Here is a 27658-nt window from a genome sequence, read left to right on the forward strand (position 1 = left end):
GCAAACATTTACTTATTTAGTTAAATGATTAATACAGTGACAAATACATCAATATAAAGTGATGAGGAAGTTAAATAAATTAATATCAAATCACAGAAAGGAAATGTATCTTCAAATTTTAAACTTAAAGACATTTTCTAATTAATGTATCTTTTAAAAACTGTTTCTTATATAAATCTTTTCTATATTGTGTATATTTGTATTATATTTTTGTATTTTGTTGTTGTCTAAAGTCAGCTGACATACTTATGTTTTCTTAGTTGTGAAAACAGTATAAACAGTGTTCAGATATGTGGAGGTTTGTGTTAAAGCTGCATTATGTTAATGATTAATATTCAACAAAGATGTTGGTGATGGTGATATATATATATATATATATATATATATATATATATATATATATATATATATATATATATAATATAAAAACACTGTAGATCAATAATGACATCAGTCCGTCTCTGCTTCTCTGGATGTTCACTGTAGTTATAAAGTTCTTCACTAAAACATCAAACTGTGCAGCTGCTTCACTGTTTCTGTCATGTTTTTTTATTTTCTTTGAATCAAACATGTTATTAAAGTGCACAGAGAGCTGATTGGTGCTCAGTGAGCAGCTCTTCTCGTCGCTCTGGTGGTGAAACGGCGTGAAAAGTTCCTCCTGTTGCTGCAGGACGTCCTCGTTCTACGCCCGTCACTTCTCTGTTGGAGAACCTCCAGAACCTCGACGGCCTCCATCTCGTAGTTCTCCGCCCGGATCCTGAGGAGCGTTTCTTTATCGAGCTTCTGAATGAGCTCCATGATGTCCTGGTTTAGAGCTTCTTGTTTCTCTTTCTCCGTTTTCAGCTTGTCAGCGAGCGTCTGGCTTTCGGCTGAAAGCTTCTCCGCGACCGTTCGAGCTTCCTCCAGTTTTCGGAACAGCGCCTCTGCGGCTCGAACGGCCTCCAGGTTGCTCCTCTCCGCCTCCGCCCTCAGCTGCTTCTCTTTGTGGAGCGTTCGCTGCAGCTCCAGGATCTCATGACGGAGTTCCGCCTGTTTTGCTTCCTCAGATCTGAGTCGAGCTGAAAGCGCGCAGCTCTCGGCTGAAAGCTCCTCCGAAAGTCTCTGCGTCTCGTCCGCTTTATGGAAAAGAGCTTCAGCGATGTCCACGGCCTCCAGTTTCTCCGTCTCCGCTCGCCTCCTGGAGACTTTCTCTGTGAGGAGCTGCTGCTGGAGATCTTCCAGCTCGTGTTTCGCCTCGGTGAGCTCTGCGGCGAGCATCAGACTTTCAGCTGACTGATTCTTTTCTGCCTCTTTCAGTTCTTGAGAAAGTGCCTCTGCTATCTGAGGGCAGGACATCTCCTCATCTCTCAGCTCAAGGGCTTTCATGGCAGAAGCTCTCTGGAGTTCCCTCCTCAGCTGCTGGATTTCCAGGAGCATGGCCTCTCGGTGGTCGTTCTCAGCTGACATCACAGCGTCTCAGATAAAGCGTCTCTGATAAAACACTGTGTGAATCTCAGACTTGTGTCTCTCTGATATGGAAGCAGTGAGACTGAACTGAACATCTGCAGCTGGATCGTTCCAGAACATCACGTCATAAAGGATGCTGGAATGTCGAGGTCATAATGGTTGAACTGGTGCTGCTGTGAGAGGAAAATAAATAACCATTCATTCACTGTTCCTCACACAGCGTACATCCACATATTCTGACAGTAACGCATCAACATCAACTGCAGGTGTTCTGATTCATATTATCAGTGACATGTTTAGAGCCTCCTGCTCTTCCCAGGACCAGGAACAGTCAGCCCGACAGCCATCAAAGTTCTCTGTAGCGGTTGTAAAACCCCCACCCTAAACTTCCCTATCGAGAACAAAATAGAAACAAAAGACAAGACATAACCTACTAACTCCTACTCAAGAAAAACAGGAGGAAAAAAGTTCACACAAAAAAAGGGCTTCTCACTCCTACAAATTAAACTGCTGCCTCAGTTTGTGCAAATATTTACAATGAACAAGAACCATCATCTAACGGAGAAGAACCTGCCCAGCAGAACCGGCTGACATTAAATCTGCTGCACTTTACCACTCATATACATGACTCACACACACACACACACACACACACACACACACACACACACACACACACACACACACACACACTAGGACTAGCATTGTTGGACGTGGGAGAGAGAGAGAGAGAGAGAGAGGGCGGGAGCCGGCATCAGCTGGTGTTTAAATCATCCATTCTGGCCAATCAGGGAGCACCACCTGCACGTAATCAGACACGCACACACCAGAGGGGTGAGGAAGAGGAGGAAGAAGGAGAGCAGAAATACAGACGACCAGCAGGAGCAAAATAACACAGTAAACACTGATCTGTACTGAAACCTTCCTCATATATAAACACACACACACATGCAACAAGCTCATACGAACAGATTCATTCTTCAGAGGCTCGTACGACTGATTCAAGAACATTTGTGCCATTTATCAATTTTCTTGTACTTTGAATTTTCTCTTACAAACAAACGAAATCTACAAACGGTCCATCGCTGATGTACGAACGTACAGTCTGACTCTCTTTACAAGGGGAAATCATGAAGACATTTTTAGCCTCTAACATCACGTCAAAGTGTTTCTTTCTCTTTATTTCTGTCACAGTGCAGCTGCTGCTCTGATGGATTCATATTTTCTAATTGTTTCATGTCCTCTAATAAAACTACTGACTCTCCTAAACGTATCATGTTACCGTCTGCTGAGTTCTGACAACATGAATTAAAGCTCTGTGGTGTCAAATTCTTGTTTTCACTCTTTTTTTTTGATGAATGAAACTCACAAACGGAGCAGAACATGAAGCCTTATATGGACATATTAGAAGCAGTGATTATGCTAATGATCACATCTCATGAACAGGTGACGTTAATCAGAAGTCCGACTTGGAACAGTTATACGAGTAAAACTCACAGACAATAGTCAGAAGGTTTTAGGAGAAGACTGTGAAAATGTTCTTGCATGAAGCCCAATGACTTGAAAACAGCCACCTCGTCTTTGCAGAGGTTTCATCATCATCTCATGAAGCGACACCACGACGTCCAGGACCAACGACAGTCAATTAGCACCATTAAATTGTTCTTCTTTATGTTCTGATCCCAGAGCGCGTCCCAGTCGTCTCCAGGAGTTAAATTGAATAGTCTGGACATCACAGACTGATGAGAACCAACTTTTTAACTTTAATGTGTTTTTCCTGCTAATAAACAACAGAGCAGAAACTTCGTCGTCACCGGGAGGCTTCGCTGGAGGCTCTTTACTGTCCACTTTTATTTATGTTTGTTTTTATCAGCAACACTCGGCTGCTTTTCTTCTTCTTCTTCTTCTTCTTCTTCTTCTTCTTCTCGTCGATGTTGTCTTGCTAGAAAGCTGCGAAACTGATGTTATTTTCCTGATTAATTGATTAGTTGTTTGGTCTATAAAACATCAGAATATGGTTTCCAAAAGCCCAAAATGTCTTGTTTTGTCCACAAGTCAAAGATATTCAGTTTACTGTCATAGAAGATTAAAGAAACTAGAAAATATTCACATTTAAGAAGCTGGAATCAGACATTTTCTTATTAAAAAATGACTCAAAACGATTAATCGACTAATTGTTGCAGCTCTAGTTTATATCATGTTTCTCTTCCTTTGCAGTAATTGAGCTGTTTTCCTTCAGTCTTCATCTGTCTGGCAGTAAATCCACTTGACAGTCTGATGGTCTTCTAGCAGGAGGAGGTCTTGTGTGTATTTTATCCGGGTCCTGAGCCGTTTTACCTGCCGCCGCCGTGGTTTTCAGGACAGAAATGAGGCTATAAGTGACGGCTGGTTTCCCGCCAGCGCTGCTGATAGAGGAGATAAATCTGAACAGTATTTTTGGCAGCGACTGCTGGTGCGCTGCCAGCAGCCGGCTCTCACTCACTGATTTCTAAAGCTGCTCTGAGCTGTAAGAGCCTGCTGTTACACAACAACACACACACACACACACACACACACACACACAACCGGGAGAGGATGGCGTCCAAATCAGAGCAGGTTATTAGGAGGAGAATATATTTTGCGTATCTGTCCTCAAACACCTGAGAGCGACGTCAACCGAGAGTTTGTTAAATGTTCCCGAACTTTGACGTGAATAAATCTGACTGAAGGAAGCAGACTGTTTATTATTATTATTATTATTATTAGTATTAGTATTATTACTAATTAAAGTCATAGTTTAGAGCTGCAACAATTAATCAATTAGTTGCCAACTGTTCAATTAATCACCAGCTATTTTGATAATCGTCATTTTTTAAGGAAAAAAAGTCCAAATTCTCTGATTGCAGCTTTTTAAATGTGAATATTTTCTGGTTTCTTTTAGTCCTTTATGACAGTAAACTGAATATCTTTGTGTTGTGGACAAAACAAGACATTTGAGGACGTTGTCTTGGGCTTTGGAAACCATTTTCTGATATTTTATTGACCAAACAACTAATTGATTGATCGAGAAAATAATAGACAGATTAATCAATAATGAAAATAATCGTTAGTTGCAGCTCTATTATAGTTAAAGAGTAAATGAATTAATGTTTTCAGTCACTTAAACATCAAACGTTTTCTGTTTCCAGCTTCTCCAATGTAAGAATTTGCTGATTTTCTCTGTTTTTGAGGTTGTAAACTGAATAAATTTTGGTTTTGAACAGAAGAAAGACATCTGAAGACGTAACCTTGGACTCAGGAAACATTTTTTAACATTTTAAAGTCTAAATAGTTAAAGTATAATTCTGCTCACACTAAATGGAAATTCACTATCAGCTGACTCCGAACATAAACAAACCAACATGCGTCCCGACCACAGCGCTCGCTCTGTCTTTACTTTCCTTCAGACTCAGACACAAATGTTTGAAATGATTCACATATAAATCAGGTTTATTTGTGAAGCTGTAGGAGGCTCAACAGCTTATATGATATATATATATATATGTATATCTGTATATATGTATATCTGTATATATGTATAGAGGTGAAAAGTTATTAAAATCTAAAATATCATTGTATATTGTTGCATTAAGTCACTGCAACTAAAGGGACTCAGAATAAAAAGCTGTTTACAAACTGGTCTTTGTGTGTTACGTTGTAATAATCTGCCTTGTATAGTGATTAATCTGACAGACGGGTGGATGGACGGTCCTGCTCTGGTCCCTCTGAGTCATGCCGTCTCTGTTTATGTGTGTGTGTGTGTGTGTTTTCTCAGGTGTGGGACGGGACCAGGTGTCCTCACACTCTGCTGAAGGTGATAGTGGAGCCGAACGTCACGGAGGGACCGTCCTCCTTCCCCGTGGAGCGAGAGAACCTCATCGCTAACGTCCTTGTCTACGATAACCACGCCGAGTTCGCCAGGCAGCTGAAGGTCAGAGTTCACTCTCAAAAACAAAACCCCATCCTGCATAAAAGGTAAAAGCTGATTATATCCAGCACAACGCTGCAGCTGAAAGTTAGAATGAGAATTATTCACACTGAGCAATTTATTTGCAACACAAATTACGTCCTTACGTCTCGTAACTCGGTTGAATCTGAACCCAATTGTCTGTTTTTCTCTGTCATGTATGACAGTATTTTGAATATATTAACATTTTATACTGTTCATCAGACAAAACAAGCAAATCAAAGACGTTATCGTTCCTCTACATGTGTTACTACAGAGACAAAAACACATCAGGCTTCACTGACGAATATCAGAAGAAACAACTAAGGCTGCAACTAATTATTATTGTCATTATAGATTAAACTGTTCATTATTTTCTCCATTAATCGATTAGTTGGTCTATAAAATATCAGAATATGGTTTCTAAAGCCTAAATGTCTTGTTTTGTCCTCAAATATATTCAGTTTACTGTCATAGAGACTAAAATATTCACATTTAAGAAGCTGGAATCAGAGAATTAGAACTTTTTTTTTCTTTTTCTTAAAGACTCCAAATGATTAATCGATTGTCAAAATAGTTGCTGATTGGTTTAATAGTTGGCAACTAATTGATTAATTGATGAAATGTTGCAGCTTTAGAAACAACATAACCGGGCACCGTTTTAAAGTCAGCTGCACTCCTACTACAGTAATTACAGCAGCCTAGTCAGAGCTGATAAAGTCCCTTAAGGATACCGTAATTACTGCAGTAGCAGGACAACTAAACTGCCTGATTTTGTTAACTTGCTCAGCTTTCATTGATTTGGTCATTTAACTGTTTGTTTTGTGTGAATATCACCACATAAATGTCTTTATTTTGACAATAATAATACTATATATGACACGTCTAACTAAGATATGCAGTGATGTAAATAATGTCAGACAAAACATAAAGTGCGCAGCCTCACTGTGGTAAATAAAAGATGAGAAGACGTCTCTGCTGAGCTCTCAGATTACAGACGGAGATGGAAGGATTGTTTCCTGATGTCGAACCTGCTGACTGCACACAGTTATCAGATCAGATAGGATTTGCGAGTCTATTCTCTTCACTTTTCAGTCGACGTCAGCTGCCGCCGCCGCCGCTGCCATCTGAATATCGCAGCACGCCGCTCAGAGCGCCTTAGAAACAGAATAACAAAAAGACATGAAGAGAATAACATGACTCGACACACACGCGTGACATGAAACCTCAGAAACACTTGATCCTGTAACACAGTTGTGCAGACCTCATCCTCACCGCAGTACACACTGACCCTGAGCACACACACACACACACACACACACACACACACACACACACACACACACACACACACACACACACACACACACCTCTGAATGTTTCTGTAACATCCTTCATTCCTGTCACTTCAAACCAACATCAGACAGAAGAAACTGTGTGACGTTATTCAGACGTTCTCACTGAGTCGTCAAGTGCTAAATTAGCATAAATCTAATGATTAATTTATTACTTTGTGTATTATTCATATTAGAAAATGAGGAAGTTTACCTGTATTTCGACCTGAGGATCAAGCGTCGTTGGCATGGCAGGGCTCTCGTTGGCATGGCGACCTGCCAGATCTGAACCATGATAGAGTAAACACTGTGAGATTAGAAAGTACCTGGAACATCTAACGGAGATGCTCCGTAGTTTCTGCAGATACTCGCTCAGTGTTGCACCTGCAGAACAGACCGGACGGGACGTCTTTATCAAGAATATCTGTTGTTGTTGTTGTTGTTGTTAATATCTTGTTGTTGTTGAGGTATTGTGTTTGCACATCATCAAGTACCGAGAGTTGACATCACATGTCTGGTCAGATTCATTATGTGGTTGTTTTTATCTTAGATCGATCTATAAATCATCATTTATCCAACTCTTGACAGTTCTGAGTCTGACTGCTTGTGTTTAGACATTTAACATTTAAGAACTTCTATTAATTAAAAAATCACATTGGAAACTCAGGTATTGCATTAAAATTGAAAGATTAGTAATTGCAATTATTCGTTAATTCTTAGTAACTTAAATTTGTGTTTGAAACAGAAAACAAGCAGCGAGTGAAACCGGTTACATCACTGACCTCCTTCCTTTGTCTTTATTTGACTTATAAAACCATCCAGTTTCATTCTCTGCAGCTCAGATTCCTCCTGCTGACCTCAGATCACCCTCCGCTCACAATCATCACTGTGAATTTAAAAAAAAACAAAAAATGCTGCAATTAGAGCTTCCTCTCTCTCTCTCTGGAAGGTAAATCTGCAGCTTTGATCCTCTTCGCTGCTCGGCTGTTGTTGTTGTCAGAGCTGCAGACTCATCATCAACATACAGCTGTGCAGCTCTGATACTCAACACATCATACGTTTTTAACCTTACGGGACCGAACATGAAAGAGCTTTATGGTACATTTACATTCAGTTTGTTGTCATTCAGCTCCTGTGGTGACTCCCAGCGTGTTCACGAGATACATCTGAGAGGTTGTGAGATGATTAAAGGATCATTTCTATCAGTAATAATATCACTGTAAAAAGTTAATATCTGTTTACTGTTTGTGGAGTAAACAGGAAACTGGGACTGCCTCCTAGAAGTCTCTGAGTCGATGCATCAGTGGATAAACGAGTCGCGTTTTTCAGTCGCATCGCTGCCTTTTTTTTTTTTTTAGCCGCGTCATCAAACTTTTACAGATTCTCGTCTCTAAGTGACATAAATACACAACTGTGAAGGAAACGGAGGACGGAGCGACTGTTTCCCGCTCTGAGCTCTCACCTCTCTTCTCTGCTGACAGCGCTGTCAACAGCCAATCAGGAGAGAGACGCTCCCTGCTGCTGCGCTTGGATTTTTATAACTGAACTAAAACCAGGATGCAAACTTTTTATTTCTCTGACTGTGAAAATCTGATGTTTTCACATCACAGATGAAGAACGACAGCATTAAAACATGAGACTCACATGCATTTGATTGTACTGTAACTATGGTAACCGGGCAGAGACATGAGTAATGTTTGCCACAGGAGGCTGTACTGAAGAAAGAAACAGTATGTAAGAACTAAATATATGTAAGGAGATAAATATAGAGTCATCACACCTGGGTCAATGCTAAAGTGCTGACTCTGAGTCTGTTGTGTAAATACCAGCGGGGGGGGGGGGGGGCGGGGGGGGGGCAGCGCTACAGGAAACACACACTGAGAACGTTCAGAGTTTATAATAATCTGTTGGCCAAGAATCTCACAAGTTAAAGCACCGTCTCCAAAAATCAGATTAGTTTTGAACGCTCCAGGTTAACCTCCAACCCCCCAACCTGTCTGATCATCTGTGTGTGTGTGTGTGTGTGTGTGTGTGTGTGTGTGTGTGTGTGTGTGTGTGTGTGTGTGTGTGTGTGTGTGTGTGTGTGTATGTGTGAGTGTGTGTGTTGGTTAGCGTCCACTGTGATTCATATAACTTCAGTTAGATTGGATGTAACAGACAAATCCATCCAGCTCCCTTTAGAATGACTTATTCCAGTCTTGTGTGAAGCGTGTGTGTGTGTGTCTGAGTGTGTGTGTGTGTGTGTGTGTGTGTGTGTGTGTGTGCATGCATGTGTGTGTGTGTGTGTGTGTGTGTGTGTGTGTGTGTGTGTGTGTGTGTGTGTGTGAGACAGACTAGCTGTGAAGCACATCCATCTTTATTCAAGTCTCTGAGACACAAATTGCATCGTGTCGGTCGCAAAGTCACATTGAATTACAAGACAGACCACACACACTCACACACACATTCAGACACACACATTCAGACACACACTCAGACACACACACACACACTCAGACACACACACACACACACTCACACACACACACACACACACACTCAGACACACACACACACACTTACACACACACACACACACACTCAGACACACACACTCACACACACTCACACACACACACACTCACACACACACACACACACACTCAGACACACACACTCACACACACACACACACACACACACTCTCTCACACACACACACACTCAGACACACACACATTCGGACACACACACACACACTCTCACACACATACACACTCAGACACACACACACATTCGGACACACACACACACTCACTCACTCACACACACACATTCAGACACACACACACACATTTGGACACACACACACACACACACACACACATTCGGACACACACACACACTCACTCACTCACACACACACATTCAGACACACACACACTCACTCACTCACACACACACACATTCGGACACACACACACACATTCACACACACACACACACACTCACACACACACACTCACTCACACACACACACATTCGGACACACACACACACACACTCACACACACACACTCACTCACACACACACACATTCAGACACACACACACTCACTCACTCACTCACTCACACACTCTCACACACACACACACACACACACTCACAGGTTTATGACACAGCTCTGTTGAACATATTGAACTCTGACTTGTTTCCGTCACATCAAACAGACGCATTAAATGGTTGAACGTCAGTCGTCATGTGAACCAGTTTCTTCTCCCACTTCACACACTGGAAACACCATCTACTGCCCCACTGAATCATAACACTGTTATTACATACTTACATATACCTTTTTAGATTGATCTCCTTGCAGACAGCCACTGGTTTCAGTTTATTTCCATTAAAATCATCTTGCAGAGACTCAGCTTTATCCTTTAATAGTGAATGTAAGTTGTGAGTTCTTGCTGTCCAATGTCAACACCTTTTTCTTCCACCTTCTTTGAAAAATGCAGCAGCTAGACTGAATGTTTCTCCACCATTTATCAATTCATCAAATAACGGCCTTTATACAGGTAACCCACAGCTCTTTCTTCAAATGACAGAGTATTACGTCTAATAATTCCTGCAGAGCCTGTTCTTGTTATTCTATGTATTTCAGCCCCCCGTAGTCTTTGTCCTTCACTGGTGTTTTATATGTTGGTAATCAGTATGGAGCAGCCTGTGTGGTGGCTGCTGAAGTGACCAGAGGAGAGCTGGCAGGAAACCAAGAGCTCATTTGTCCTTTTCACTGTTTCTTTCCTCCTCCTACAAGGACGTCCACCCTGTAATAACCACAAATAACTCTCAACAGCAGAAATCACTGTGAATTACAGCTGCATTTCATGACCTCTTGTTGCAGAGCTAATCCCACATAACCAGAGCCGCTGTTAGAGTTCACACACACACGGGAATATGTTTAAGGATGAATGAGTGCGTGTTGACCTCTGGGTAGTTTCACTGCCTTTCTGTTGTTTCTTTACTTGTTAGGATACATCTGTTATACCGGTGTTGTGTGTAAGGCCTCGACACTCACACCAGACGCTTCTTCTTCTTCTGTGTTTGCTCGAAGTTAAACTTTTATTTTAACCGCTCAGATCTTTAAGTCCCGGAGGCGAAAGGACGTGCGAGCGCTGGAGGTTTGGTTGTTTTTTTTTTTTTGGCTTCAAGCTCACAGCCCTCGGTCGATGTTTTCATAGATGTTTTCTGTTTCTCAGAACGTCTTGTTCAGTGTAAAACTGCCAGATGCTCTCAGCTACGTAACCGTGTGATCTGAAGGCCGCAGCAGCAGCAGCATCAGTAGTAGTGTGATGATGATGATGATGATGATGATGGGTGCAGTCAAGGAGCAAAATCAGAGCGGTTTCCACAGCGACGGCTTTAACTGCTGTAGATGAACAACATTACAAACCGTCAGCGGTCGCATGTTATCGTCAGGTGTGCTTTTTTATTTACATCATACACCTGTTCATGTATTCACCTGAAAACAGACTCAATCCAACATAAAACATAAAAAAAACGTTATGTATAAAATTGAAGAAGTGTAAAAAGTAATTTTATTTACATCCTGCAGATGTAATGGAGCGCAGAGATCAGTCCGTCACATTTACATAAACTGCAGCTAATAAATGATACTTGATGTCGAGTTGTTTTGACATTCGTTGCGCTGAAGAGTGATGAAGTACGACAGGAAGTGTTTTTCAGCTGCTGAATTTTAAATATGAGTTGAAGAGAAGACAGCTTTTAAACTGCAAACATGCATTTATCCCAGAAGAAGAAGGACATATGTGAGGAAATACAGTTAAATATATAATCAGTTTAATAGCCTGATGTTGTCAAGTCACGTCTGTTTTATTTACATAGCGCCAAATCACAACAGAAGTGATCTCAGGGCTCTTTTCACATAGAGCAGGTCTAGACTCTTTAATTCACAGAGACCCAACATTCCTCTATGAGCAGCAGCAGCAATGAAAAACTCTCCTTTAACAGGAAGAAACCTTGAGCTGAACCGACTCTAGGTTGACGCCATCTGCTTTGACCGGTCGGGTCGAGAGAGAAAGAAGGAGGGAGAGAGAGAGAGAAGCATAATAACAATAAGGGATGCACAATATTGGATTTTTTGCAGATGCTGATATTTCCAACTCATTGTGGCCGATTGCAGATACCGATATATGCACATAGTTTTTTCCAGCTGGCTGAGGAGACTATTATGCATGCAACAACAGAGTGATACATCCTGTCAGCCGAGGTGTTTCCTATCTGTGCAGCCGAACACAGCAGCTCCTCCGCTGACGGTCCCGGTGTTTCCTCCGCAGGCTGCACTTCACTCAGCTGCCCGACAGACCAGCTGCTTCTTCCCACTTTAACCTGAATAACAAACCGCGGCTCGGTGCTCCGATTGGATCCATACGAAGAGCCGGGGCTAACGTTAGCTGAGAGGCTAGCGGAGCGTTAGCAGCAGCATCCCCTAGCCTCCGCTAGAAGAAGCAGCTGGTCTGACGGGCAGCTGAGTGAAGTGGAGCCTGCGGAGGAAACACCGGGACCATCAGGGTGAAACAGTCGGTGGAGGGAAGCACAGTGAGGCGGTGGAGGAGAAGGCGACATATCGGCCTCTCATAATCGGCAGAAAATGTTCATTTCGGGCTGATATTTCATTTTAGAGCTTATATCGGCCGATACCAATGACATGCTGATAATATTGTGCATCCTTAATAACAATAATAACAATAACAACAATAATAATAACATAAGCTAAATAGCCAGATGTTTCCCTCAGGAGTTGGTAGAGAGCAGAAACACGACTCCACATGAATGATAATGTTGCTCTGTGACTTTTTATTGATTAATTGATTGTCTGGAAATGCTCATATAAAAGCTGGTTACAGTTATTACAGTAATATAACTGGATCAACTTTTCATACTAATCTCACATTTTAAAAGAGTGATTTATTCTCTGGAAGTTATTTTTTTTCCGTCTTTATCTGTTATATTCAGCGGCTCAGTTTAAAGTTTTGAACAGACAGCGGAGGCTTTTCTTCTTCCAGTGGAGAATTCATCAGCGAGTTTACACTTTTTAATGATGGTGGAAAATGACTCAAATGACACGGACACATTATTCTTTAATATTTGCTTCATTTACCAATCATTTTGCCTAAGTGAAGTTAATTTCTTCTCATTAATTTCCTTAATTATGGCTGTATGAAGTGATCATCTGTCAGTTGATATTATAGAGTCGGTTTAATGGCGAGTCTGTGAGGCAGAGCAGGATCTGTTTTGACTGTTTTATACTCTGTGAAACAGCTCTCCGCTCCGTCCTCGTGACGCACACGTCCACACTCGACCCCCGGAGGCGTTAAAAAGGCTCTTCACAGTCCGACAGAGCCGACTCATTACAGAGAATGTCTTTAACCGCAGATAAACGTTGAAAAATACACTTCATCAACACATTATTTAACTTGAAACAACAGTGGAGGTAATGAGTTTGAAGTTATGTGTTGAATGAGATCATTCGGAGGTCGCCGGCTGTAAATAAAGCTCAGTGAAACGTTAGAGGCGGAGCGGAAAAATGGATCTATGTGATGAGATTATTAAAGTCAAAGAATTTTCGGGGTTTTGTCGGCTCGTTTGAAACTTGTCAGAAACGACCGTTTGACCAATGAGATCCGTCTCTGGTTAATGAGGTGATGAAGTGAGGCGGCATCATCTTTTCTCCCACCGCCAACCTCCTCCACAGGATTTTTTAGTGAATGATGTTTCCTAGAAGTTAAGTTCATATACAACTGAACTGAAACAGCAAAAACGTTTAGCTAGAAACATAATGTTTCCTCTCAACATAATGAGAAAATGTTATTAATTAACGTATTTGGCAACCAAAATATCAGATGTTGTAGTAAAATATCAGCTAATATAGAAACTGCAGCAGTATGAAAGTGTTTGTTGTTGTGTTCAGACTCTAATTTAAGCCACAGCAGCATCTTTCACTAACCTGAACTGAACCCAGGTCTCTGCTGTCAGAGTCCTGCGTCCACCCCGACCTCTGACCTCTGACCTCTGACCTCCTCCCTCCCACTGCAGAGACACATAGAAACGTCACCGTGAACATCATCAAGGCGGAGAGACGTCACTGGGAAACAGTTTAGTTGTATATGAATGTAACTTCTAGGAGACGGAGTTGCAGGCTGAGGTCGCCATGACAACAAAAGCCAGATGAAGATGACGGTGTGCAATGTGCAACATTTAACTAAACTAAGAGTTTACAGCAGCTAACATGCTAACAATGACACAGTTAGCATGCTGATGTTTAGCAGCTATAATGTTTATTGTATTAGTGAGGTATATATTCAATATCATTTATTCAGTGCAGTTATGTTGTGATTGTTTTGTCAGATATAAGGGAAAACAGTAAATGTGAATGTTTTTTATGGGATCATGCATACATTTACTATATCCTGACAGTACAAATATACAGTATATAACAAAACTGAGTACAGCTCTGGTCAATATCACTAAAAATAATAACTAATTCTTTCCATTTGATACAATTTTATGTTTTTTAGACAATACTCAAGATAAATTAAGTCAATTCACTTTAAAAACAGAATGTTTGACTCATTAAACTATAATGAAACATCCATGTTTAGAAAACAAACTGCAACAAAAGTCAGCACACCTTTCATTAGTGAGAATCTGTTCTTTATTTTAATATTTTGTATGCTTGTCTTTATTTTTGATGACAGATTGGATCCTTCTGGACAGGATGATACCAGCCTTGTTCTGTTATTATTCACACATGATTCTTTCCAGCTGCTCTTTGCTGGAGCGGTTTAGTTGCTCTACCTTCCTCTTATAAATACTCTAAAGATGTTCTGTTGGATCCAGGTCAGGGGTCGTACTCAGCTCTCAGCACTTTCTTCTTCTCTAAAAACTCTTGCGTGATGTTTTTCAGTGTGTTCGGGATCATTGTCACGTTGGATAAGTCCTCTCCTGCCAACCTTCTTGACATCGGGAGTCATCTTTTCATTCATAGTGTCATCTATAAATCTCCTCGACACCTTTTATCCTCCCACTCCCACCTCCATGTTTCACAGTGGGCACCGTGCAGTCGCTGTGTTAGTCCTGGCCAGTTCCACACACACTATAAACATGCTGGACCCCATCTGTTCCAAACAAATTTATTTTGATTCCATCTGAACAAAGAATGTGCTGCCAATGTTCATCAGGCTTCATTTCATGTTTTTTTTTTTTTTTTGGCAAAGTTTAATCTCAGCAGTTTTGTGCCATTTTGTGAGCGACGGTGGTTTAGTTGTTGGACGTCGTCCGTAGAGGTCGACTTCCTGCGGTGACCTTCGCACTGTGTGAGCAGTCACTGAAACACCAGTTTCCACACAGATAATCCTCGTGCCAAGTCAGAAGGACTCGATCGTCTTGTTTTTCAATGCAAGGCTGCGTAAACAGCAAATTGTGCGTGGTGTCGTTTTTTCGAGGACGGCCGTTGCTCCTTCTGTTATTGGTAGTAAGAGTCCTCCTGTACCTCTGCTGCAGACGGGTTTGGCTTCTGTTCAGCAGCCTACGGATGATCTTGTACCCTCTAGAGAGATGAGAACTCCAGCAACACCTGTAGTATGAAGAACAACGTTATTAGTTGACTGGCTTGTGGCCTTCATCAGGGTCATCATAAAACACATTACAGACATCATGTACATCCAGACACATATCAGCCAATGAGACATCTACAAAGATGGGTTGGATGTATGATCATGTGGCTTCAGGCCAATCGTTGTCCAAGATTAACAGAGGCAAGCAATGACGACATCCAACCCATCTTTGTAGATGCCCCATTGGCTGATATGTGTCTGGATGTACATGATTGGTTGTCTAATAAAGTTGTTCTTCATACTACAAGTGTTGCACCTTGGAAGTAGGTGAAGTTGTGCCAGGGACCCTCACTCTGGATCTTGTACCCTCTCCCATCTTCATGAAGTCTCACAATCTGGTTTCTTACTTGTTCGTGTAGCATTAGACACAATCCAGGACAAGACTGAGAGAGTCATGTTGTTCACAGCTTCTTTAATGATCTCCTTCAGACAGTTAGTCTGAATTGGAAATAACAGGTGTAATCATTTTGTTTCAGTGGTCACAGGTGTTCTCACCTCTGTTGTATTGAGGCCTGTATTTTCAATTTAGTCTATTTAACCTGTTTTTAATTACAAATGAGATCAAATTACCCGACACTCCACCCTAAAAATACTACAGTTATTGTAAGATGATACAGTTTTGAATCATGTAACATTTTAGTGATATTGCACAGAGATGTACTCAGTTTTGTTATATACTGTTTATCGATTTTGGAGAAATATCCGCTAATATTGTTATAATGAAATGATTATTGCGCTCTAGTGTGTCGGTTAGGACCTGGACTGTGTTCAGTAAGTTATTAGTAACCATTAACTGGTTTAACAATAGTGGTTTAGGTTGCACCATTATAACTTATGAAATACCACAGCAAGTAAACACTTTAGTAATGTGTAAATCTGTTGCTAGGAAACGTCTGTAGCACTGTCCAATAAGAAGGCACCAACTATGTAAACAGGAAGTGAATGTAGCATCACAAGCAGTGACATAACTTCCAAAAAGAACAGTTTTAGGAGCCAAAAGATCAAATAAACTTAGCTTTCAACAATAATGCCATGAATGGTTTTTATTGATCAGTTAACTTGATCCAGAGTCGAGTAAACAGCAGAAAATTAAAGTAAATCAATATTTGGTCTTTAAAACAGCAGCAGCTCTCCTCAGTGTTTCAGGTTCTCGGCAGGTCGGTTGTTCCTGCATCTTGGAGAAGTCGCCACAGTTCTTCTTCTATTGTGGATTTCGGCGTCTCAGCTGCTTCTGTCTCTTCATGTTAATCCCAGACTGACTCCATGATGTTGACATCAGAGACCATCTGTTGCAGAAGATAGATCTTTATGAGTCTGGTTGGATGTTCATGCTGCAGATGATCAGATGCCTCCCTGATGCTGCTGCATGCTGCTGTATTATAGATAAGAATCAATACTGTAGGTCTGGCTTTGTTTCTATCTGTATAGTCGTATTAATGCAGTTTACAGTGAGACTGAAATGTTATTTTGGTGATTTAGTTATGATATTGGCTGTGATGTGTTTTATCCCAGTGTGTCATCTGTGTGTTTGGGGTGTGATCACATCTGTGTAGTTACATCTGTTTACTTCTGGCTGAGTGTGAAGTCAGACGTAGATAACAGATACAGACATAGACATTCAGATAAAACATGGAAGTGAGAGTCTTTGATTTTCTGTATCAGTAGAAGACTATCAGGTGTGTGAAAACTCTCAGCTGAGGTGTAAAAATTAAATGAAGTTCAGGTTAAATTTAGATTCTGTTGTTGCTCCTTAATAGAGAAAAAGATGTTTTTTTGCAGGAAATGATGTTAGTCTTTTAGAATCGATATTCTCTGTTCAGTGAGGTTGTATAGTAGCTTCATGTTGGTATAATAATTACCAGATGTTCTTCCAACTCTTTATTATGTTGCAGAAACCACATCAGTTCAGTTATTGATCTGCTGGACCCCTACAGTGAGGGAGTCTATTATGCTGTGGGGGGGCATTTTGCTGGTATGGTTTGGGTCCACTTGTCCTCTTAGAGGGAAGAATCACTGCTAATCAATACACAGTTGTTGTGAGTGATTGATCACCTGTTGTGGAAATTGTCTGAAAACACTAAACGCACATATGAAATAACACACGAAACACTGCTGGGTTGAAGATTAAAAGAAGAGACAGAACACAAAGATTTGTATCTATTCTATTATAGCGAGAGAAGGAACAGAAAAATGATCTGTGACTGGTCAAATCATACAAGCTTGTAGATCACAACCAATGGCAAACAGCCCTGAGGTAAACATTTACATGTCCGTGTATACTATATAAGAGCCACATCTCCCGAGGAAACAGGAAGGCAAGAGCTCTTTTGACCCTTTAACCTGTCCTGTTTACTCCCAGAGCCAGGATGTTACCTTATCTGAGCCTAAACAAGAATGGAAAGAGAGGAGTGGGCCTCCTAAAACACAACAAAGCACATGATCATTCTCGCACAACTCTGCACCTTAAAATGATAAGCGGGAGTGGTCTCTTCCAGGATGATAATGAATGGTTTGATGAGTATGAAAACGATGTGAATCATATGTTACGACCTTCACAGTCACCAGATCTCAACCCAGCTGAACATCTATGAGAGATTTAGGACCGACGTGTTAGACAGCGTTCTCCACCACCACCATCATCATCAAAACACCAGATGAAGAATGATGTTCATCCCTCCAGAAGAGTTCAGAGTCTGTAGAATCAATGCGGCATCAATCAATGTGTCAGATATCCACCTGATATGACTAACTCAGACTGCTGAAGCCTCATATAAGCTTCACATCTACTTTTAAATGTGGGTTTTGTCCTCCATCACTTCCATTGAAAGCACATTTGAAGGATCTTTTAATATCCAGTATGAACAGGAGGAATGATTACAGCGAGGAAAACCTCTTTCACCGTTACTATGGACACCTGACTGCTGGTTTAAGACACGCTTGAAACATTGTGAACCCGTCCTTTAACCTACTTCACTGACTTAAGTTCTTCTCCCACAATGGCTCTACTGGTTATCAGAGATCACATTCGGCTGACAGGAGGATCCACACAGTCACACAAACCTTAAGTGGAAGTCTAAATGGTAAAGGAGGAATCCATTCAAAACACTTAGGGTCTGTAAGTAATGCTCAGACTGATGGATCATTGGTAAAATGCCTCTTTGATTGGATTTTCCTGACAGTTGTCTCTTAACACCTGTCAGTTGATACAACACACACACACACACTGAGAGAATTTCCACTAAAGAAGTGTTTGAACAGGAATATTTCCCCCAATTACCAGGCTCCTCTGGTGAATCGTTGGTGATATTGTGTGAAATTGACTGAGGCATTTCTGTGAGAAGAAGGCCATTAGAGGAGAGAAAGGAGCCCATTATGATGAAAAGAGAAGCTGAGAAGAAAGCAAGAAGAAGGAGGAGGAGGAGGAGGAGGAGTGCTGCCTCCTCAATCATCGATTCCCACGGAAACACACATACACACACGATAAAACATCTATTTGATGTTTAAAGGGATAGTTCAGATTTTTTTTGAAGTACTTATCCAGAGTCAGTGTATTAGCTGCAGTAGATGGGTGGGGGCTCTGACTCTAGATAGGTACCTCATACAACCCCACTTCAAAAAACCCAAACTATCCCTTTAGGAAAGGAAGAAACCTTTCGCAGACTTAATCAAAGCAACAAAATGTCACATTTAACTGTCAACCTGTCAGTCTGACGCCACCTTCATCGGCAGAAACTCACTGATCTGCATGTAAAAGGAGACGGAGAGCATGCAGGATACTGTGTGCGCACGGTTTATTGCACCTCGTGGTTTTTACATTTTACACTTTTGCATTAGCGATTACATGTCAGACACAGAAATAAGCTGCTATTCATCTAAAATGAATAAACAGATCAGCATGTGTAGTTTGTTCACCATGTTGTTGGTGTTCACATCAGCTTTAGAGGAAATCTGGTCAGCTGATTGACAATTATATATTTTTATTTGTTGGGTGCTAATTGTATAATAAGAGTCTGAACTCTTCTGGAGGGATGAACACCATCCTTCATAAAGATATTCCCTCATGTGGTGTCTAACACATCATGTGATCACTCACAACAACTTTGTATTGATTAGCAGTGACCCTTCCCTCTAAGGGGACAACTGGACCCAAACCATGCCAGCAAAATGCCCCCCCCCCACAGCATAACAGAACCACCAGTGGACCAGTTTTTCCTTTAATCTGTCACCATCTGTATGTTTACATGCTGTTTAATGTGATGCAGCTGAGCAGCTAATTATATAACTAGCCTGCTAACTGATGTTAGCAGTGAATGTTTGTTTGGTGGCTCGTTCAACAAGCTGCAGGACAAGACGTCTGTTCATGTCTGTAAGTTAGATAAGAAGGAGTCTTAAGCAGGAAGCTAATGTGGGTTGCTGGTCAGATTCTATGGCCCTTACAGCATAACAGAACCACCAGACCCCCTCGCTGTAGGGGTCAAGCATTCAGGTCTGGACCTACTCTTGGTGAACGCCACGCATGCACTCACCCACCTGTGGAGGATATGATGGTGATGACTCATCTGACCATATCACATCTCTGTAGACCAGTACCTATAGTCTTTGCACCACTGAACTCAAATGTGCATTCATGGTTATAATGAGGGGTTTATACACTGCAACCCTACTATACTCCTTTTCTAAAATTAGTGAAGCAGAACTCCGGAAAATCATCACACAGATGAAATCCTCCACTTGCTCCCTCGATGCCATTCCCACTTTCTTTTTTTAAGGAAGTTTTAGATAGTTTTATTTATGATGTACTGGACATCGTAAACTGCTCCCCAGAGACAGGCATCTTCCCAAGTACACTTGTCTCTGACAAGTGTGACTTTCTCTTTGGTGTTCCTCAGGGTTCAATCCTTGGTCCGCTACTGTTCTCCCTGTATATGCTCCCGATTGGAGAAATTGTTCGCAACCACGGTGTAAATTTTCATTGTTACGCAGATGACACCCAGTTATATATATATCTGTAGTGCCAGACGACAAAGATGCCCAAATTCCTTTGATAGATTGCCTCTCGAGCATCAAACAGTGGATGAGTGGTAACCTCCTTAAATTAAATAAAGATAAAACAGAAGTTCTTCTCTACAGATTAAACCAGAAGTAAAAAACTTGGGTGTTATCCTTGATTCTGAATTTAATTTTAAAAGTCATGTCCACAATGTTATAAAGACAGCTTTTTATCATTTAAGAAACATAGCAAGAATCAGACCCTGCCTTACTTTGGAAGATGCCAAGAAACTCACTCATGCTTTTGTTTTATCACAATTAGATTATCGTAATGCACTTTATACTGGTTTACCAAATAAAACCATTGATCGGCTGCAACTCAGTCAAAACTCAGCAGCAAGAATTTTAATTTTATGTTATGAAAGGTGCTATATAAATAAAGTTTATTACTATTATTATTATTATTATATCCTTCTCTATGTTATTGTGGGCAGACTGTTCTTGCTGACAGTCTGATCACATCCTGCTACGTTCTCAGTCACCTGAGGAAGAGTTGCTCTTCTGTTTTTTCTTACATATCACACTAATGCACGAGCATCACAATCATCAAATATGTGCTGTCGACCACAATTTACTGATGTCTTTCCCACAGATCTAAATGCAGATGCTGTTCCTATTGAAACGCGAGCTGAACAGTCTTTGTGACTGAAGCTGCTGCCATCCGTCGTCCCAACAATCAACCCTCTTTCAAAGTCGCTTAGATCTTCTCCTCTTGCCATCTTAATAGAAAATCATAATAAACTGGGCCTACTCAGTGTTTTCATACAGGCCACAGAGCATGACTGGATGTTAATTCCTTAATTATACCATGCAGAGCACCTGTGTGGAAGCATCTGCGTTCATTATATTTCTCCACACATTTATTCAGGTTTTTCTTGAAATCTATAACCTGTCGTATACATGGACACGTTTCCTCATTCAGAGGAGGAGGAGGCTGGACGGAGGCTTTAACCCAACAGTGGATGTCGCCACGGGAGACCGCTGTTCATTTCCTGTTTACAACCATGAGTTGGGACAGTTTTCTAAACACTGTAATTACGATTGCCCCCTAACCCCTAACCTTAACCTCGTGGTTATTATTGTAGCCATGGCGACGAAGGTGGTCTAACTTTAAGGAAGTAATAACTTTAACCCACCACATGTTTCTCTAACCTTAACAAAGTGATCATTTTAACCCCAAACCAGGATCTTTACTAAACCTAACCAGACCTGAACCACAGCGTTGTGTCGTGTGTCGTTCTAGAGTCACATGATCAAACCACAGATCTGCTCGTTTCATTTGAAAGACTTGTTTCAATGTTTATATGTTGATGTTAAAGCTGCTCTGTGGAGTTTTCTATTAAACAAACAAAAGCGTTGTGTGCATCCCTGAGGTCTAATAAAAATGTCGGATGCATTTCCGTCCTCATAAAACATTTGCAAAGCTGATTTTTTTTTCTTTGTAAGTAGTTTAAATCTTGCCTTGTTTACATCCATGGTTACTAGCTTGCAGTCTTCTTCTTCTTCTCTGCCTTTGTTGGTGCATTGCTTTGTTTCTCGGGAACCTTTAAGCAGGTGTAACATCTACTAGGTCCACTATCTTAGTTTAGTATGTATCTGGACATGATGTGTTTCTGATCCTTGACCCAAACAAATATAGAAATGAATGAGTAAGCAGCAGTTATTTATACTGTAGCATGAACTTTATACTGTTTTTGTTGACCAAAATAATCTTTCCTCTAAGCTCCACGACTGTTAAAGCTCTGAAGGTTTAGAGTTTGTGATAATTGTTTTTGGCAGTGATCCTATCACATTACAGTGAATCATTTCACTCACCTCATAAAGCATCCGAGCATCATTCAGATGTTTCTGAGACATTTCTTGACTCATAGTTTGTCTTTTGTGTTTCCAGCCTCAGTCACTCACCACATACTCAGTTTCTTCTGACTCTACCGTTCATTATTCATCCATTGATCTTCCCCTCTGTCTCAGTCCTCCTCTCTCTCTCTCTCTCTCTCTCTCTCTCTGTCTCTCTCTCTCCCAGCAGAGGTGTTTACCTGCTTACGTCATTCTCTCTTCCTGCTGAACCTGCACCTGTCTTTAGTCTGGTTGCACACAAACACTGTAAACACACCTGTCACCTGCCCAGCATGGAGCTGTTAAAATGGAAACACTGCAGCTACACCTTATTTTTATACAGTCTACGGGCTACACACAGCATGGCACGGCTATGCTAATGATGCTAGCCATGCTAACTAGCCGCTAGCTGCCGTGCAAGCTGGTAAAATGGATCCGTCGCGTCTCTTTGCATCCGCGGCTTGGTGCTCCTGTCAGTGTCGGAGCCTCCTTGTGAGACGAGCCGCATGAGGACGTAATTGAAACTGTTCACGCCGATTCATTTTGAAAGAGCAACAGCCAATGGGGAAACTCCAACACTGGACCGGCTGACCAATGGTGTAACTTCATCACTAAGTCAGTCAGTGACAAACAGACATTCGGGGTTAAAGGGCTCGTCCGTAAATATGAAATTATAGTGCAGGGTATTGATATTTAACACAAAACGTACATACAGGAGACTTTGATAATTGATAAATTGTTTAGGTCATTTTTTAAAAGCAAAAATGCCACAAACATTCTTATATATCATAGCACTGTTTCACTGAGAGCACACAACCCTGGCAGCTCTGCAGAGATCTTACCAATCATGTTATGTGGAGTTAAAATAACAAGTTCGTTAGAGATCAGTAGAAATATCAGTGGGGACGATTCAGCAACACCTTGACCTTTGTAGGAACATGTCCATACACAGATCTGCACCCATGCATACAGAATATATATGTGGGCCTGATAATGTGGATTTGCAGGCAAACATGCATTTTTATCCAAAGAAGAAGAAAAAAAATGCGACCACATATCAACGATTTTACGCATAAATCACTAATGTCACAGGCTTGAAGTAATGATTGAAGTCTGGAGGGTCTTCATCTACATGCCCCATTATGATTAAGCCGTCATGTTTCATCACCGCCTCCTTTTGTTTTCTTTTAATGGTCACATCCTGGAATATTGTGGAGAAAGTTTGAGCCATTGATTATTTTCGTGTTCACAGTGTCACCGTGACCTCCTCAGTGTGTTTTCAGCTCCGACAAGCTTCCGCTCATTATCTCATTTTTAGCACTCATGGTCGACCGAGCGCACATTTCCATGTCATCGAATGTATTTTTGGGGGGGGGGGGGGGGGGGGGGGGAGATCGTGCACCAATGCAGCACGCTCTTTACTCCCACACTGTTTCCTGTTTAGTGAACACAGCTCGGAGGAAAATGAGACTTCACGTCGGCCCCTGCGGGCTCAAATCCTCCACCGACCGCAACACAGAAATGCTGCTTCTGCTTCTGCCGGCGTTGTAGAAAGCAGCAGAGCATCACACAAACAACCCAGAGAGTTCAGATCCACGTTCACACCGACGCTTCATTACACAGCTCTCGTCTGTGTGGAGATGTACAGATCATTTGTTTAGATAATACAGCTCTGGACTGATTCATCGTTGTGAGAGTGTGAGTGGGTCTAATGCTGAATCTGAGGAAGAGGGGTTTTTAAAAAGCTTTCATTGGAAGTCTCTTCTTTTGATCAGAAAAAACTGATGTCATGTTCATGTAATGTAAAGCTCGCTGGCTCGAGTAATAAATAAATTCTGCTGCTTTTTAACGCTGTGAGGGACGGGACTTCCCTGGCGGCCATCTGACTCCGCAGTGGCCTCAACCTCCTTCTATTATTCATGAAGATGAGATAAGGAAGTGGAAAACTGAGACCTACAGCACAGATCTTCTCTGAACACTCTTCCAGAAAATACAGTCAATAAACCAGTTGTTTGTTCAGTGGTTTAGTCGTGTTGATGTCACAGTGAATCTTCCTGCTGAAACAGATTGTTTGAGTGTTTGAGGATTACTTCATTATTAGTCCAGTTTTAGTTCATTAGGAAGTCTCATTGAGAGCAAAATCTGTTATAAACAACATCACAGCAAGACAATTCAGTAGCACCAAGAAGTTTCACACCAACTGGGACAGTTTTATTGAAGATATCTGACCCTAGTTCAAAGTTGTATCATGTGATCTGGCGTCGTGGTTGTTCACTTTAAACTCAAATACACACTGAAAATCACTGGGTTCAAATCTGACCCTGTTTGGGTCTGTCAAGGAGCTGGGTGAGCGGAGCAGGTGGACCCAAACGCAGAGATGGTAGGCAGATATATTTAATGAAAACCAGGAAACAAATGCAACACAAATGAAAGAGTCCCTCAAAAAGTCCTAAAACTGAAAACAGAAAAAGTCCCGGTAGGACGTGACAGGGTCAGTATAGCGTTATGGAATTTTCCATCTTTAGGGGTTACAGATGGGGTTACACTGGTTCAAGCTGTAATTCTGAAGCAGGAAGGAGGACATATTCTCCTTCTCCAGCTGTCTGTGATGTTTCGGGGGAAGCAGAAACCTCTCTGATTGAGGGTAAATCAGCATCGCCATGGTCACCAAGGTCGGAGGAGGCTTTCCTAGACGACACAGATAGATGGATGCGTCGATTCTATTGACACAGTCAGACATTCACACCAAAGATCTGCTGTTCCATGCAACGTGACCTTAACTGACACGGGTAAAATGCAGTTCCTTGTTTAGAAACTGGTGAACCAATTAGACTAATTTTTCATATTGTAGGCTGATAAAGACTAGGACTCAGACCTTCAGAGGACAGAACGTAAAGAGACAGCATCCGAGTCGCAGATGACTTCGATGTTCGATGTTTCAGTTTCTCCTTGATCAAGTACTTCAATCAACTTTTTCAGCTTTTAGACATCAAAGGCTGGTGTCCACTTTCCTCCACTGAGGTGCTTCAAATATCCACAACAATAGCAGCAACATCAGGTTAACTTTACCCAGCGTTACACACAACAAGCTTCAGCTAAAAACTCTCACAAATGTTTTGTTTCTTGTACAAAACGACGCGCAGATGACATTCAGAAGACACACAAGTTATTAAAAATCAATTAGAAACTGTGACATGTAAGTTTAAAAAGAGTAGATTATAACAAGCTTTAGTTTGGGTCAATAACGCAACAGAAAAATAAAAAATAACACTAAAACTGGGTCAAAACAACATTAAACCAGTATTGTGTTGGTGACATATTATATAATATATATATATAATATTACTGACCCAAACTGAGTAAAATTTTAACTCAGTGATTTTTAGTGTGTGAATGGTTTCAAACACAGACCTGCTGGATATTCAGTCCAAAAAGGAACAAAGATAAAACGATTCGGCAAAAACCAAAAAACGGGCCGATTGGTTTGATTGGTTTATTTGACACCAAAAACATTTTTTTGTTTTTTGGTTTTTGAATTAAAAATAAATTACGAATTATCTGATGATACCCTGACCATAAAGCCTAATACAGTGGTTCCCAACTAGTGGGTCGCAGTCCACAAGTGGACCGTGGGCTCATTCTGACTGGGTCGCATTTGGGTCGACTTCATCAAAAAATAAAATGACTTTCAAATGAAGAGAGTTTCATTCAGGTTGAAGCACTATTTCCTGCTTGCTAGTCAGTAGCGGTGCTACAACATGAAACAACCTACGGCTTTGTTGGTCATGTGACCCTCACCTTGCACCCCGTCTTTCCAGAGATGGAGAAGAATATATAGAAGTTCTGGCCTGATAACATCAACTTTATTGTTTTGTATCAGGCCTGTTTACATTATTATTTTAGTACAACCCAGTAATTAGCTAAATTAGTTTTAATTCCTGTTGCTTCTAATATTTTTAAAATGTTGTTTTTTAACTCTTAATGTCACTATCTTTGCTGCAATGCAATGCTTCTAATGTGTTATATATGTATTAAGGGTCAGTAGTGGTTAGTTGTGTCTCAACAACAAGAAGGTTGTGAGTTTGAATCCACTGACGTTGTATTTGAGCACTTTAAGGACTTTTTATCTACGGTTGCTTTAAAGCTGAGTTGAACCTTTCAAGGATCAAAGATTAAGAATAAAGTTTGAAGCTCAACTTTTCAGCCAACGAAGACAAAAAGCAGCTGAATCAGGTCAGATGAGAAAAGGCTGATTGATTTGCAGCCTTTGATAATGACAAACAGACCGATGTTTCAACACTACTGTGTCTTCATCAGAGTCAAAGGAGCCTCTTTTGACTCATCTGAAAGACAAAAAAACCATTAAAGTGAAGCTTTTTTGAAGCCGATACAGAATATTCCAGAGAACGGCTCATTTTTTAACATAAGCACATAAAAATTGCTTCTTTTTTTTTACAGGATCCCTTGAATTTGTTTTAGAGATACGGAAGGTAGTGAGCCGGACGTTTTACACTTGAAGCTTCCAGATGGACAAAATATGTAATGATGATGTTTTATAGTGGAAGTAAAGAGCACGTCGGCTAATATCTGAAGAAACTATTACACTTCTACTTATTATTAGGCTTACTCAGCTTTAACAACTCAATAATATTTAAACGCACAACATGTAATTTCAGCCGCTAGGCGTCTCAATTGAAACAATAACAAAAGACGGAGTGTGATGACGGTGTGAAGTAGCAAGGGATCATGGGAGTTGTTGTCTTCGTTGTTAAACAACCAGCTTCATCGGGATAGGATTACTCCAGTGTTCATCATTCGAGATGTTTTTACCTGTAGAGGTCTCCTCCTCTCCAGAACAAATGTACACGCAGATTAAAATCGTTAAAAATATTAATTAAAGCTGTTTCACCTAAAAAATCAATATTTCTCCGACGATGTTTGGTGACCACCGGACTTCCTGGAGGGGCTGTTAGCCGAGCTGCTGCTAACGTTTGTCCAGTTTATTTCTCTGATAACTTAAGATCCAGACGTCCAATGACTAAAATCCTTCTTCCGGCTAAAAGATAAAGTTAAAAACCACCTAAATTTATCATGAAAATGTGTCTTAAAACTGAATAAAAGTCCATTTATAACAGTTTGTGTGGAACAACCACAACACTGATGTATTATCTTGTATGTGTGTAAGTTACTCTTTGGTAGACGCCATTGTAGCGGACAAACACAGCGCCGCCGTATGCATCTTGTGCGTGTTTACTCTTTGGTAGAGGAGGTATGACGTCATCGACAGGCGACCAAATGAAACGGTCCGTTACTTTGATTAAATTACAGATTTCTCTGGGTTTGAAAACTGTTGGAAA

General features: G+C 41.0%; 1 protein-coding gene across 2 annotated transcripts in view; it reads left to right on the plus strand.

Moving 5' to 3' along the window:
- Positions 1-27658, plus strand: part of pot1 (protection of telomeres 1 homolog) — an 87396-nt gene that overhangs the window by 40799 nt on the left and 18939 nt on the right. For both annotated transcript variants that reach the window (XM_044355604.1, XM_044355603.1), the window contains exon 10: positions 5240-5395. In XM_044355604.1, the coding sequence (XP_044211539.1) occupies positions 5240-5395 (156 nt within the window). The remainder of the gene's footprint in view (positions 1-5239; positions 5396-27658) is intronic.

The sequence above is a fragment of the Thunnus albacares genome, chromosome 7 (assembly GCF_914725855.1).
Source record: "Thunnus albacares chromosome 7, fThuAlb1.1, whole genome shotgun sequence".
NCBI classification, from domain to species: Eukaryota; Metazoa; Chordata; class Actinopteri; order Scombriformes; family Scombridae; genus Thunnus; species Thunnus albacares.